Source organism: Balaenoptera borealis, assembly GCF_965194805.1.
Source record: "Balaenoptera borealis genome assembly, chromosome: 10".
NCBI classification, from domain to species: Eukaryota; Metazoa; Chordata; class Mammalia; order Artiodactyla; family Balaenopteridae; genus Balaenoptera; species Balaenoptera borealis.
Window position 1 is genome coordinate 77317244 of NC_138874.1, and position 16824 is coordinate 77334067.

General features: G+C 36.1%; 1 protein-coding gene across 1 annotated transcript in view; it reads right to left on the reverse strand.

Annotated features, from left to right (window-relative positions):
- The window catches only part of LOC309635420 (uncharacterized protein), a gene marked incomplete at its 5' end in the record, with an annotated part of 576760 nt that overhangs the window by 381869 nt on the left and 178067 nt on the right, over positions 1 to 16824 (reverse strand). Inside the window, one exon of the mRNA XM_082406653.1 lies at positions 13819 to 13926. Coding sequence (XP_082262779.1) covers positions 13899 to 13926 — 28 coding nt within the window. The 3' untranslated portion in view covers positions 13819 to 13898. The remainder of the gene's footprint in view (positions 1 to 13818; positions 13927 to 16824) is intronic.

A 16824-nucleotide genomic window follows, 5' to 3' on the forward strand; every position in this document is an offset into this window, starting at 1 on the left:
TGGATTCTGTTTGCCAGTATTTTGTTGAGGTTTTTTTCATCTATATTCATCAGTGATATTGGTCTGTAATTTTCTCTTTTTGTAGTGTCTTTGTCTGGTTTTGGTATCAGGGTGATGGTGGCCTTGTAGAATGAGTTTGGGAGTGTTCCTTCCTCTGAAATTTTTTGGAAGAGTTTGAGAAGGATGGGTGTTAGCTCTTCTCTAAATGTTTGATAGAATTCACCTGTGAAGCCATCTGGTCCTGGACTTTTGTTTGTTGGTAAATTTTTAATCACAGTTTCAATTTCATTACTTGTGATTGGTCTGTTCATATTTTCTATTTCTTCCTGGTTCAGTCTTGGAAGGTTATACCTTTCTAAGAATTTGTCCATTTGTTCCAGGTTGTCTATTTTATTGGCATATAGCTGCTTGTAGTAGTCTCTTACGATGCTTTGTATTTCTGCAGTGTCCATTGTAACTTCTCCTTTTTCATTTCTAATTTTATTGATTTGAGTCCTCTCCCTCTTTTTCTTGATGAGTCTGACTAAAGGTTTATCAATTTTGCTTATCTTCTCAAAGAACCAGATTTTGGTTTTATTAATCTTTGCTATTGTTTTCTTTGTTTCTATTTCATTTATTTCTGCTCTGATCTTTATGATTTCTTTCCTCCTGCTAACTTTGGGTTTTGTTTGTTCTTCTTTCTCTAGTTCCTTTAGGTGTAAGGTTAGATTGTTTATTTGAGATTTTTCTTGTTTCTTGAGGTAGGATTGTATTGCTATAAACTTCCCTCTTAGAACTGCTTTTGCTGCACCCTATGTTTTGGATCATCATGTTTTTGCTGTCATTTGTCTCTAGGTATTTTTTGATTTCCTCAGTGATTCATTGGTTATTTAGTAGTATATTGTTCAGCTTCCATGTGTGTGTATTTTTAAAGTTTTTTTCCCTGTAATTTATTTATAATCTCATAGTGTTGTGGTCAGAAAAGATGCTTGATATGATTTCAATTTTCTTAAATTTACCAAGGCTTGATTTGTGACCCAAATGTGATCTGTCCTGGAGAATGTTCTCTGTGCACTTGAGAAGAAAGTGTAAACTGCTGTTTTTGGATGGAATGTGCTATAAATATCAATTAAATCTATCTGGTCTATCGTGTCATTTAAAGCTTCTGTTTCCTTATTAATTTTATGTCTGGATGATCTGTCCATTGGTGTAAGTGAGGTGTTAAAAGTCCCCCACTATTATTATGTTACTGTTGTTTTCCTCTTTTATAGCTGTTAGCACTTGCCTTATGTATTGAGGTGCTCCTATGTTGCATGCATATATATTTATAATTGTTCTATCTTTTTCTGGGATTGATCCCTTGATCATTATGTAGTGTCCTTCCTTGTCTCTTGTAACATTCTTTATTTTAAAGTCTATTTTATCTGATATGAGCATTGTTACTCCAGCCTTCTTTAGATTTCCATTTGCATGGAATATCTTTTTCCATCCCCTCACTTTCAGTCTGTATGTGTCCCTAGGTCTGAAGTGCGTCTCTTGTAGACAGCATATAGATGGGTCTTGTTTTTGTATCCATTTAGTGAGCCTGTGTCTTTTGATTGGAGCATTTAATCCATTCACATTTAAGGTAATTATCGATATGTATGCTCCTATTACCATTTCCTTAATTGTTTTGTGTTTGTTTTTGTACGTCCTTTTCGTCTCTTGTGTTTTCAACTTAGAGAAGTTCCCTTAGCATTTGTTGTAGAGCTACTTTGGTGGTGCTGAATTCTCTCAGCTTTCCCTGTCTGTAAAGCTTCTGATTTCTCTGTCGAATCTGAATGAGATCCTTGCCAGGTAGAGTAGTCTTGATTGTAGGTTCTTCCCTTTCATCACTTTAAATATATTGTGTCACTCCCTTCTGGCTTGTAGAGTTTCTGCTGAGAATTCAGCTGTTAACCTTATGGAAATTCCCTTGTATGTTATTTGTCGTTTTTCCCTTGTTGCTTTTTTTTTTTTTTTTTAAAGAATTTATTTATTTATGACTGTGTTGAGTCTTCGTTTCTGTGCGAGGGCTTTCTCTAGTTGCGGCAAGTGGGGACCACTCTCCATCGCGGTGCGCGGGCCTCTCACCATCGCGGCCTCTCTTGTTGCGGAGCACAGGCTCCAGACGCGCAGGCTCAGTAATTGTGGCTCACGGGCCCAGTTGCTCCGTGGCATGTGGGATCTTCCCAGACCAGGGCTCGAACCCGTGTCCCCTGCGTTGGCAGGCAGATTCTCAACCACTGCGCCACCAGGGAAGCCCTCCCTTGTTGCTTTTAATAATTTTTTTTGTCTTTAATTTTTGTCAATTTGATTACTATGTGTCTTGGCGTGTTTCTCCTTGGGTTTATCCTGCCTGGGACTCTCTGTGCTTCCTGGACTTGGATGGCTATTTCCTTTCCCATGTTAGGGAAATTTTCAACTACAATCTCTTCAAATATTTTCTCAGGTCCTTTCTCTCTCTCTTCTCCTTCTGGGACTCCTGTAATGCAAATGTTGGTGCGTTTAATGTTGTCCCAGGGGTCTCTTAGGCTGTCTTCATTTCTTCTCGTTCATTTTTCTTTATTCTGTTCTGCAGCAGTGAATTCCACCATTCTGTCTTCCAGGTCGCTGATCTGTTCTTCTGCCTCAGTTATTCTGGTATTGATTCCTTCTAGTGTAGTTTTCATTTCATTTAGTTTATCGTTCATCTCTGTTTTTTTTGTTCTTTAATTCTTCTAGGTGTTTGTTCTTTAATTCGTCTAGGTCTTTGTTAAACATTTCTTGCATCTTCTCGATCTTTGCCTCCATTCTTTTTCTGAGGTCCTGGATCATCTTCACTATCATTATTCTGAATTCTTTTTCTGGAAGGTTGCCTATCTCCACTTCATTTAGTTGTTTTTCTGTGGTTTTATCTTGCTCCTTCTACTGGTACACAGTCCTCTGCATTTTCATTTTGTCTGTCTTTCTGTGAATGTGGTTTTCGTTAAACAGGCTGCAGGACTGTAGTTCTCCTTGCTTCTGCTCTCTGCTCTCTGGTGGATGAGGCTATCTAAGAGGCTTATGAAAGCTTCCTGATGGGAGAGACTGGTGGTGGGTAGAGCTTGGTGTTGCTCTGGTGGGCAGAGCTCAGTAAAACTTTAATCCGCTTGTCTGTTGATGCGTGGGGCTGAATTCCCTTCCTGTTGGTTGTTTGGCCTGAGGCGACCCAGTCCTGGAGGGTATAGGCTCTTTGGTGGGGCTAATGGTGGACTCAGGGAGGGCTCATGCAAAGGGATATTTCCCAGAACTTCTGCTGCCAGTGTCCTTGTCCCCGCGGTGAGCCACAGCCATCCCCCGCCTCTGCAGGAGACCCTCCATCACTAGCAGGTAGTTCTGGTTCAGTCTCCTATGGGGTCACTGCTCCTTCCCCCTGGGTCCTGATGCACACAGTACTTTGTGTGCCCTCCAAGAGTGGAGTCTCTATTTTCCCCAGTCCTGTCGAAGTCCTGCAATCAAATCCCCCTTGCCTTCAAAGTCTGATTCTCTGAGAATTCCTCCTCCCACTGCTGGACCCCCAGGCTGGGAAGCCTGACATGGGGCTCAGAACCTCCACTCCAGTGGGCGGACTTCTGTGGTATAATTGTTCTCCAGTTTGTGAGTCACCCACCCAGCGGTTTTTATATATGAAGTTCTTAGAAATCTTCCTGTCACATATTCAACACTCGAATTATTGCTAACATATATGTTCACACTATATAACTTCATTAAAATATTAGGGAAAATACAAAAAATGTCTAGTACCTATTGTAATCTGAAAAGGATATAATAATTGCATATATTATTACATAGGTATGTATACATGTATACATACATATACATGTATGTATACATTTATATAGATTTATACATAAATTATGAAGACTTTTCCCATAGTGATCTTCGAAATTCTACCAGCCTCTGCTTATTGCCAATTCCATAGTCACTTCTACATTTTCAGGTATTTGTTACAGCATTGTCTCACTCCAGGTACCACAATCTCTATTACTTTCCCATTACTGCTGTAGAAAATTACCACTTTTATACTTCAGATCTAGAGGTCAGAAGTATAAAGCATGTTGCTTTCTTTCTGGAGACTCTACAGGGAAATCCATTTCCTTGTTTCCAGCTTCTAGATGCTGCCTCGATACCTTAACTCATAGTTCTTCATCATTCCTACTTCTGTTCCATCAGCCCATCTTTTTTCTCTGGCTAACTCTCTTGTCTCCCTTTTATCCCTTATAAGGGTTCTGTGATTATGTTAGGCAGATCTGAATTATCCAGGTTAATCTCCCTTCTCAAGATCCTTTACTTAATCATATAAGCAAAGTCTCTTTTCTCATATTAAAGTAACATATTCACAGCCTCTTGGGATTAAGATGTGGGCATCTTTGGGGGACCATTATTCTGCCTACTACAACAATGATGCATAATTGAAGTAAAATTTTTGTAGTGCAAATCCCATGGGTTCTGAATTTAAGAGAAAGCCATGTTTCTTTGTGATATTCTGAAAAGCCTTTGAAAATACTTGTCTCACACAGAAAATAGAGATGCTAGGAGATGCTTCAACAAATGATAAGGAACAGGAGTCCACAGATTGCTCTTATCCTTTTTCGCCTTATACATAATGCTCTAATTCTATCTCCCAATTTTTTTTTATCATGCTACTAGTGCTGTGAATCAAACCTGCCATGGCCAGTCACTCTTGAACATTCCCTGCTTCCTGAAATCCAACCAATCAAACTGTCTCTTCTTTTTCACTCATCAGCAATTATATTGCAGCTTTGGAATGACCAAAAAACAAATAGTCAACTGACATTTTGAGTAGAAGCCTTCCAGGTCCACAGAAACCACAACAATTTCCCAAACAATAAAAACTCTAGAAATCACTAGTTTCTATGACCTTTCACTTCATCATCAGAGCAACAGTCTTCTTTCTTCACTCTGCCCTTAGATGCTAGAAGTCAGACCATCAGTGATTATAGAACACTGGAAAGAAGAAATATGCAAGATCTTGACAGCCTCTTAACTGCTATATTTAATAATGTGCTACTCCTGTTGTAACAATTCAAAAGTAATCAGTATTTAATTTGGGTATCAGGTTGTTGGTATTTTTGTTTTTAGGAAACTCATATTTTCAGTGAATGATGATGAGACCTTTTTTTGTTCATGATAAATAAGGACCTAAGTATACAGAAGAAGTTAAAAAGGATAATAGGATTTAACTTAAAGCTACTATTTTGATAGAAATTATGATGTTATAAAAAGAAGATAATACAAAGGGTAGGAATAAATAATGATGATGATGATAATGTTGATGGTGGTGGTAGTGGTAATATTAGATATTTACATGAATGATCTCAACAAATGTGTAATGCAGGTATTATTACATCCTTTGACACATGATAAAACTGGGACTCAGAAAGTCTGTCTTGCCCAATGTTGTATCACTAGTAAGTGACAGAACTTGAAAATAAGCTCATGACTCTAATTTGAAAGAGTTCTTTCCCATTCCCTGAATTTCATCATTAAAAATCATAGTTAAAGATTTTTGGTATGTATATGATAGAAATAAGGACAAATAAGGCAAAATAAGACAATAGTTGACCGGATTTCTGTACCTACCCAACGTTTAACCATTTTCATCACAAACTATGACTAACTTGGATTTCATATTTACTGATTGGCTATTAAAATCGCTACTTGTGAGATTCTACAAATCTACTGATTCAGTCACCTTAGGCAAGTTAGTCTCTATAGCTCTTACTTTTACTGTTCTCTAAGTGGAACAATAATAGGTCTGAACTAAAGTTAATCAGTTATCACAGTGTTACTGATATGAACTAAAGGCATTATCACAATGCCTCATATACATTAAACATTCATTTAAAGAGACTTACTGTTAATATTAATATCATTATCCCTGTTGTAATTATAAACTATGAATGGATAGTGCCATTTATCTATACCAAGCTCAGCTTTCAGACACACATAGCCCTCTGGACTCTGGGAACTGACTGAGATAGCATCCACTAAATAAACCAATCCCATATTTCAGTGTTCTCTTCAGCTTTTATTTCACTTGGTTTTCACTCCTCCTACTCCCTTCTGAGATATTTGTTCAATTCAGCATATACATTCCAACTAACCTGGATTTTAACTGCATGGCTTGCACTTTTGAGCTTCCCTTAGTGTTGACACAGCAATAATAACTTACATCCTGATGCTCTTGTACAGTGAAATTTTGCCCCACCCTATGCCATTCCAAATATTCTAAGTCTTTGGCCTGTATGATTTGCCTTAGTTTTTCTATTGCTAATCAACCTCCTTTTACGTATCAATTCCATAAAGAATTTGGACTATCTCACCTTCTACTATCATTTTCATTTTCTTGTACCAATAAATCTGCCAGTCTCCGGTAGGTGTCTGAAATAGAATCCTGAGAAAAGCTCATCTGGATAAAGTTCAGGAAAGAAACCATACCCATCCTTACGTTTTTGTCTTTGATTGAGCCTATGATAAACAGAATGTGTGGGATTTTGTTGAAAACTAGTCCTTCAGATGTTCTACCAAAAAGGGTGTTCAATACGTAAATAAATGTGAGAAATGATGCATACTCTCCCTGTTCTGGATATATATTTTTAAAGTTTAATTAAGCTTTTCATCTTGTGATAACTGTAGATTCACAGACAATTAATTATAAGAAATAATACAGAGAGATTCTATGTACACTTTACCCAGTTTCCCCCAAGGGTAATGTCTTTAAAGACTACAGTATAATATCACAACCAGGATACTGAAATCTATTCAGTCAAGATACAGAATGTTTCTATCATCACAGGAGCCCTAATATTTCCCTTTTGAAACCACATTCATTTTCCTCCCAACCTTATCCTTCTTAACTCTGACAACCACTAATCTGTTCTCCATTTTTCTAATTTTATCATTTCAAGAATGTTATATGAATGGAATCATACCATATGAATCTTTTGAGATTGATAGAACAATTTTATCACTTAGTAATTCTCTGGATATTTATCCAAGTTTCTGAGCATAGCAATCGTCCATTTCCTTTTATTGCTGGGTCTTATTCTGCAAGATGGATGTAACAGTTTGTTTAACCATTCACCCACTAAAAGACATCTGGACTGATTGTAATTTTTTGCTATTACAAATAAACTGCTATAAACATTCATATACAGATTTTTGTTTGAACATAAGTCATAATTTCTCTGCAATAAATACCCAAAAGCGTAGTTGTTGGGTAGTTGCATACTTAGTTTCATAAGAAATCGCCAAATGTTTTGTGAGTGATTGTATCATTATACATTCTTACCAGCAATGTATAAATGATTCCATTTCTCCACATCCTTGAAAGTATTTGCTGTTGTCACTATATTTTATTTTAAACATTCTGATAGGTGTGTAGATAATTCTCATTGTGGTTTTAACTTGCATTTCTCTAAAGGTTAATGATGCTGAATATTTTTTAATGTGATTATTTGCCATCTGTATATCCTCTCAGATGAAATGTCTCTCCAAGTCCTTTCCCATTTTCTAATTGGATAATTTGTTTTGTTACTACTGACTTGTGAGAATTCTTTATATAGTCCAGATACTAGTCCTTTATGGTCTATGTTGTTCACCAAGATTTTCTCTCATTCTGTAGCCAGTCTTTTAATTTTCTTAACACGGTCTCATGAAGAGTAAAACTTATATTTTGATAAAGTCTGATATATCACTTTCTCCTTTTATGGATCATGCTTTGGGTTTCAAGTCTAAGAACTCTATGCCAAACCATAGATGTCAAAGATTTTCTCTGATGTGTTATTCTAAAATTTGCATACTTTTACATTTAAGTCTGTCAACCATTTTGAGTTAGTTTTCATATTGCTTGTGAGACTGAGGTTTAGATGTATTCTTTCTGCACAACTTATAGTTACAGTAATGAATACTATGTGCTATTATCAGAGGAATAGATCCTCTGATAATAGATCTATTATCTAACATAGATCAAGGAACAAGACAGAGAACCCCAAAATAGAATCATACAAATATGCCCAACTGATTTTTTACAAAGGTTCAAGAACAGTTCAGTGAAGGAAAGTCTTTTCAATAAATGGTACTGCAGCAATTGCCCATGCTGCTGAGATTGTGACAGAGATTAAACCTGTTATATCAATTTGGGGAGAATTGCCATCTGTAGTATGTAGAGTCTTCCAATCTATGAACAAGGTATACCTCTTCATTTATTTATATCATCTTTGATTATGCTCAATAGTATTGTGTAGTTTTCATCATGTAAGTTCTGTAGATGCATTTTTTTACATTTATACCTCCAGTATTTCTTTATCTTCAGGATTTCTGCTGTCCTGAAACCTCATCTGTTTTTATCATGAGACTTTAACTTGACATGTGGTTTCTCAGGATTTCTTATACCTGAGATTTCTTGATGTGTTCCTTTCATTTATACCTCTGTCCCTAACTCACAACTATACAGGTCAAACATGATACCAGAAGGGCAACCTAATTTATTATAAATGACTGCTCTCACTATGCCATCCACTTCAGCTCCCCTTTTACTCCCAACATCCACTTTATTTTATTTTAATTAGTTCCAGCAGCAGATATAAAGAATGAATGAAAATTGAGAGATCAATTAGTTTGGCATTTCTGAGACTATATTTTAGTTTTTTAAAATACTGCTTGAAGAAAGTTCAATTCCTTTGTTAAATAAGGTGCAGAGTGGAATAAGCAAAAGTCCTAAAACATGTTTTTGTTTTTGGTTTTTTTTGCTTCAGTGGAATAAGCAAAAGTCCTAAAACATGTTTTTGCTTTTGGTTTTTTTTGCTTCAGTGGAGTAAGCAAAAGTCCTAAAACATGGTTTCATTGAGAAATAGAGAAATAGACAATCAGTAACTGGCTCACAATTTGTCAGGTTCTAAAAGCAGTAATAGAAGAATTCTGTTCATGGAAGTCAGATAAGATTTTCTGCCTGGTTCCAGAATAGAGTAAATGCTCTCTGTGAAGGCTAGCTTTGAGAAATGAGAGATATTTAGTCCAGTGATTTATGTGTCCAGGACAGACTTAGGAAGGGATGGAAATAAAACTGAAAGTGAACTCCAGAATTTGGAGGATAAAAATAAAATGGGATGGGGGAAAGCTGCTATGTGTTATATGTCAGTACAGTATATACATAAAATGTAAACTGTTCAGCTTTTATGAATGCATTTTGTTAACTGAATTTGATCATGAGCCTTCACTATCAACTTATAATATACACCCTTCATTGTGGATATATTTTGTAGTTCCTACTCTTTATTAAGGTTTGTTTGTTGAAAATTTACTCGCCCCAAATTGAGATATCCCTATAAGTGTTTGGAATAGTGAAAACAGGCCAGCTGTCAAGTAAAGAAGCAGATAATGAAAGGAGAATATATGTGACATATACACTGTATGTGGGAAGTAGAACTAAAAAGAACCTTAGACATTTGAATTTCTTTATTTTCATTGAGGGGCTGAAGCCTAGATGTAATGACAGAGTCAGATGCTCCCAGCTTCCAATATACTACTTCCAAATGAGCAAATCCATAATCTGCAAATGTCTGAATTTGTAGGCAGGATTTGTGAAATGTATCATGACTCTTCTCTACTCAAGGATGGTCTTGAAACTCAAGAAGAGAGATAATTTCAGAAGTGTGCCAAGATAAGATTAGGAGAGGAAGAGTGATGAGCCAGTAGGGCTTGGCCTCAGGTTTTGGCACAGATAGTAAAATTTGTCATGAGGGTTTTCAATGAACCACATTTATATGAAAATTTAGCAATTGAAAATGGCTTGAATGACATTCTGGGAAGAGAAACACATGTCAAAAAACAGGCTCGAATCACCAAGGGAGAAAGGGAGGACAAAAAGAAAAATCTCATCTGCAGAAAGAGTTTGCCATCTCCAAACAATTAGGCTCTTTTCCCAGGAACTTGTAACTGGGACTAAGTGGTTTCAGTCTCAATCTTCTGATCTCATGAACAGAGGAAATATAAATCTGGAAACTGTGGGCAAACATTTATGCTGCCTGGCAGGTCTTTTTAAATACTGGGTTGGCAAGCAGGGAAATCGAGCATTTAGTGGGAGAAAAATGACAAAGATGTTTAAGAAGAAGGAGGAGGAAGAGGAAGATAAGAAGGGAAGAAGAGAAAACGGGAGAGGGAGAGAAATAATTGTTGTCTAGCACTACTATACACAAGAAAGAATATATAGCTGTTAAGAATATAAGGTCAGAATTTAGAAAGAGCTTGATTCAAATCTCAGGTAACATCACTTACTTGTCTGTAGATCTTAAACAAGTTAAATAACGTTAAATATCACCAGTCATATTTCCCTAGCATTCAGAATAATAGGTCTACTACAAGTAGGGGCATATATCACGTGTAACTTTTACTGCATGTCAGACGCACAGTTAAGTGCTAAATAAATGTTAACAAAAATAAGACAAAACAAAAATGAAAGGCCAGAGTTGTGAGGGCTTAGACCTTCTTAAAGAAATAGAGGTGTGTGAGGGGAGGAGGGAGATAGTCAAGAGCCCTGAACATCATGAGAGGAAGAACTGCAAAAGAGAGATGGGGATATAATAGAGTAGAATATTAGCCTTTTCAGAGTTTTTCTAAGAATAACCCTTTAGGCTATTTCCGTAATAAGTTGCCTATAAATAAACTACTCTCTAGTTTTCTGAAAACATGACTATCCTCTTAAAATTGCTTAGCTTGACAGTTAGTAGAATAATTCCACTACAGTTTCACCTCTTTCTGTTCACAGTTCACCTAATACTCTGTCCCTACCACAATATTTAGTGATTTGGTCATTTTCTTCCCTAGTGTTCAAATGAATGAGAGAAAGCCTCAACTCAAATTTCATTTCCTACTTAATTGCTGAGTAAAATAGAAAAAAATAATGATGGTTTAGCACCACTATACACATGAGCAGTTGTGATGAGATTAGACTTAATTGCCCCATACATTCTTATTTCTCCATCTTTCACTGCCAACAATAGTTGAAGATTAAAACAGCAGAAAACTGCAGTAACAAAAATAACACCTAACATGGATGATAATAACTGAATTTGGGCTTATAGAAATTGCAGAGTCAACTCTGGTTAGGCAGTTAAGGTGTGTGTGTGTGTGTGTGTGTGTGTGTGTGTGTGTGTGTGTACATGCTTATATGTTTTCTAAGAGAAGTGACTTGGTTGTGAAAAAGATATGTTGCAGCAGAAATCACCTATTCAGCCACAGGAAAATATCTTTAGGTCACAACATGTAACAAACATTGAAAGGTGACCTCTTTAGAATCAGGAACTTACCGGCAATTATAGGATAGGGAGCAACCCCCCTTCTGTGTGACTCTTCCCAGATTCTGGGCTTCATAGAGTTTTGTTTTGGGAGAAAGTATTCAAAGATGCTCCTTCTCTGCATATGATTGACCTGAATTTCTCTTTCAGGTATATTGAAAGAATCAGTAGCAATATTCTAACTCATGGAGTATGTTGAAGCATATAACTTTAAGCTATAAAATAATTTTGTTAAATATAATTCTTGTCCAATGGCACATGGCATCTAGGAGGTACAATGAAGCCCAGAATGGATCAGTGTGATCAAGGAGTGAAAGAGTGTTTGGGATCTATTTTCTCCCCATAGCACAGCAACATAGATCTCATATCATTGTTTCATCAGTCACATTGTCAGGATTTGCCTTTTTATTTAACCTCACATAAAAGTAGGTTTTGTTTATTACTATGACTCTAAAGACAGTTACCTAATCATTTTATCTTTATATTCTGAGTTTCCCACAGGATATGTGATGCATAATGACAGGAAATTACTAAAAGGTTTTGTAAATTAAAACAAAATCACTCGACTTTCAAAAATTGTTTTTGTTACTGGTTTCTCACGTTTGCAGTGCTGTGTATTTCCTTATTTCCTGACGCTAACTTCTGCATTAATTCTGATGCCCTCGTATCCCCTAGTCCCTGAGAGCTTGCCCCTTTATTGACCCATGTTGTTCCAAGAGCTCAGCTTTTATGTATGCATCATTTCATTCAGGACTGGTTCACACAGTGGGATGTCTCCTTTTGTTACCGTTCAGCATTATAAAATGTAACAGTAATTTCACTCCATTATATATGAGTGTCTAATAAGATGGTTTGCAAAATTCCTCTCAATTTAATTTTTACCATTTTATTTCAAAAACAGAAAATGTATTCATCAGACAAACTAAGGGACCGTATATTATTCTCAAGGATTCTTCCTCCATAGGACCTGAGTTCAAAACTTAACTCCACCACTCGTTAAGTTCTGTGATTTTAGGGGAAATCCTTATATTTCATGAATATTAGATGACACTGATTTTAAGTTGTGGCATTATATAGATTTCTATATAAGATACAGGGTTAGCAAGGAGGGTGGGAGGAGTTTGTATATATCATATGACTTTTTTTTATTATTTTGCATTTTTATTCTTAATTTATTTAAAGAGATCTTTTATTCTTATTTAGATTTGTATTACATGTCCTCTTGTACATAGACTTAAAGGAAATATAAGCAAAATAAATTTGTGATATATTTGTAATTGCTTCTTATTCAGAATCTGAATTTGGGGAATCACTTTTAGATTTAGAGAAGATGTATATTTTTTCCATATAATAGTGTCACCTGTGCCATAAAGAGCATTGGGGATACAGCATTTCTTTAAAGTGTGATCCATTATTCTATCTGGAGCTGTCTTGCATATTGTTGCTGGTGCTACCAAACAAAATGCAAGTTTTGACTTTGGAGTTTTCTTGATCATACGAGAGGGTGACCATAACAAATGCTGTTGGAGCCCTACACAATCTTTTTTACTGTGAAGTGTACTCATCCACCAGCTTTTGAGGGTGTTGACTGCTCACAACTCGCATCTATGCTGTTCTCCAAAAGATTAAACTCTGCTGACAGAGCTGACAGAGCCCTAGCGCAGAGATGTCCTGGGGGCACTCCATGTACAAGGACTTGCGGGTACACAGTATAACAGTTCCAGCTCCTTGACCCTGGGCAGGACAACCTCTTGATATTATTTATATTTCAGCATTCCCTGTGGATACAGACTAAGGCTAGTCTTGCCATGTAACCACATGCTAGTCTAGCTCCTTGCAGTATGCTATACAGCCTCTCTTATACCCCTAGTGGTTTCTCTTGAGGAAACTCTCTCAGTAAGTCACTTGTGTAAGAATTTCCATCTTTTAAGCTTATCATCTAGTTACCTGACCTAAATCAGTAACTTTAAGAACCTTAAGATTACAACCAGAACTCGTATTTCTTTCCTCACATAGAGAACTTGTGACTTGCTGATTGAAACTCAAATTGTTGCAGTTGTCCATTTATGGCCCCAGGCATAACAAACAGAGTTGAGCAAGTTAGAAGTAAAAATAACCTGACTGAACCCTGGCTTACTGCTATTAGAGGAAGCCATTGATTGTGAGAAACATTCCTACTTAGAAGATTTTTAAAATGTAAAATATTTGCATCTTAGAATTGAAGAAATATTATATTTAACCTTTTATGACTCAGTTTACTTATCTGTGATATAAAGACATTCATTGCTCCTACCTCATATAATTGTTGTAAATATTGCATTAGTAAACATGTATAAAACACTCAGAAAAGTGTGTGGAACAGAGTAATCAATGTATGTGTCTTAGGAGCAGTAGTCATATTAGTACATGAAAAATTTACTGAAGAAGTTTGCTTTAAGATATATTTCTTATTCAGCATAGAATAAATTTTTTTTTAACTTACCCCAAATTCAAATATATTCATGGCCATTTCCTTTATTTCCTCTCTTATTGCACTTGAGGTTGTGACAGAATCATTTTCAATCAAGTAAAACTTGTTGACATCCTAGTCCTGGATAAAGGAAAGAAAATTGGACAGGAGTTATCTCTGATATACTAAATTTTTTTTTAACCCCTTGTTTCACAGATTAGAAATGTCAATGTTTCCAAGCAGATTCAGATGCATATTAGAATTTGAGAGGCATCGCCCTCCCACCCCAAGAATTGTTCAGCAGAGCAGGCAGGTACCCAAATGGGAGCATTCTTGGAGAGTCCACTATCCTCTTTCTACCTAGGCCACAATTTCTCAGGCTCATTATAGTCACCTCTTCTTCCTTATTATAGGTGCAGGCAGAATTCCTGTTTTAAATTAGTATGCAAAAATCAATAGCCTTCATACACACAAAGAGTAACTAATTAAAAGATACAATGTTAGAGAAAACTGTATTAGATAAGCCCTATTTAAAATTGAGAAAAAGATTAAATACTGAAGAATAAACTTAAGGATTGTTCAAAACTTATAAGAAATAATTCAAACACTCCTGAGAGATACAAAAGTAGATTGAAACAAATGGAATAATATCTCTTAATTTTGGATAGGATGACAAAACATTATAAAGATGTCAGTTGTCCTTAATTTATAGATTGCATGCTTACTTGTATATAAAAATACAATTAAGCTTTTTTATAGAGTTAAGAAGTTTGTCCTAAAGTGCATACAGAAAGAAAACCATGCAAAAATAGCCTGAAAAACATGACAAAGGAACAACTAGAAAAGGTGACCAGCCCTACCAGAAATTAAAGCATACTATAAGACTTCTATGGTTAAAACAGGGTGGTACTGGAGTACAAATAGAAAATAGACTAGTGGAATTGAATAGAAAGCCCAGAAATAGACTCAATTACCTAAAAATCTGATATACAAAAAAGGTGACACCTCAAATTACTGGGGCAAAGATAGACTTTTTAATAAATGGTTCCAGAACAGCCAGGTAGTCACTTGGAAAAAGATATAATTAGATGCATACCTTACACCATACACAAGTTTTGTTGTTGTTGTTGTTCTAAAAATTATATTCTTTAAACCTTTTTTATTTCACAAAGAAATTCTTTTTTTAAATTAATTTTTATTGGAGTATAGTTGCTTAACAATGCTGTGTTAGTTTCTGCTGTACAGCAAAGAGAATCAGCTATACATATACATATATCCCCTCTTTTTTGGATTTTCTTCCCATTTAGGTCACCACAGAGCACTGAGTAGAGTTCCCTGTGCTACACAGTAGGTTCTCATTAGTTATCTGTTTTATACATAGTAGTGTATATATGTCAACCCCCATCTCCCAGTTCATCCCAGCCCCCCTTACCCCCTGGTATCCATATGTTTGTCCTCTACGTCTGTGTCTCTATTTGTGCTTTGCAAATAAGTTCATCTGTATCATTTTTGTAGATTCCACATAATATGATACTATACGATATTTGTTTTTCTCTTTCTGACTTACTTCACTCTGTATGACAGTCTCTAGGTCCATCCACGTTGCTGCAAATGGCACAATTTCATTCCTTTTTATACCATACACAAGTTTTAACTCCAAATGGATTAGTGACCTAAATGTTGTTTTATTCCATAGCAATATATACTTAATTTGTCCTTGGGGAATAACATTTGATTTCTGCACTGGCAAATTATCACCTAGACATGATGATACCCAAAGATTGAATCCATTATAATTGTCTAAAAATTTGAAAAAATAAGTCAAAATAGGTTGTCTGCCTCTTAGCAATTTCTAAAGCTAGTTTTTAATACTTTTAAATGGGGTTAAGTATTCATGTTTAATGTATTTTTGGAGATGACAACACAGTAGTTTAAAAAAAACGACTTTTAGGGCTTCCCTGGTGGCACAGTGGTTGAGAATCTGCCTGCCAATGCAGGGGACACGGGTTCGAGCCCTGGTCTGGGAAGATCCCACATGCCATGGAGCAACTAGGCCCGTGAGCCACAACTACTGAGCCTGCGCGTCTGGAGCCTGTGCTCTGCAACAAGAGAGGCCACGATAGTGAGAGCCCCGCACACTGCGATGAAGAGTGGCCCCCGCTTGCCACAACTAGAGAAAGCCCTCACACAGAAACGAAGACCCAACACAGCCAAAAATAAATAAATAAATAAATAAATAAAACAAAAAAAAGATTTTTAGAAAAGTTAAAGCATAATACGAACATATGGCATTTTTGCTACTAAGATCATAAAATGATCAGAGCTCCCTATATGGAGTCTATAATCTTGAGTACAATTGGCTTGTAGGTCACATGTTTGCAGTGAATTCACTAAGGTTTCAAGACTAAAGAAGTCCAAGTAAAAAATGAGATCACAGAGGTCATTACGGGACAGAATATCTGAGCAAGATGAAGAAGCACTGATGTTTCTCTCTGAGCTGTTTAAAATGACCCCCCAGTAATAGCCCACCAGATTTTGTCTCCTTTTTCTTCTTGTTAAATATTTGACCTTGACCTGGTTTCAACGTATTTCCTTTCTCTCATGATGCACAGCATCCATACTCATCAATGCCAGTCAAAGAAAGAGAGTTGTGTATAATCTCTAAGTCTCTAAAAAAAACAATATACTTTTAGAACTCCAGACCAATGAAAAATAAATCCTAAATCCGATGGACAATTTAAAATTATTGATCATCATGTTTTTCTGAGAAACATAAACTTGAGTGTAACATTTAATGGATTAAAAATAAAATGTTCTAATGGGTTGGCCCAAGGACCTAGGTCCTATGTGTTGTACATAAGAGTGGAGCGAATCTATTGGTAGTGTATATGCACCAACCCAAGGTAGAAATTATTTTTTCTGGAATGTCGCTCGGTAAGGGAGATTGTGTAAAAGGTCTGGTTACCAATCTTGGGTAACAGGACTCATGCAAATCATAGAAGTGTGGCTCATATTCTCATGCAAATAAGGATGTTGATA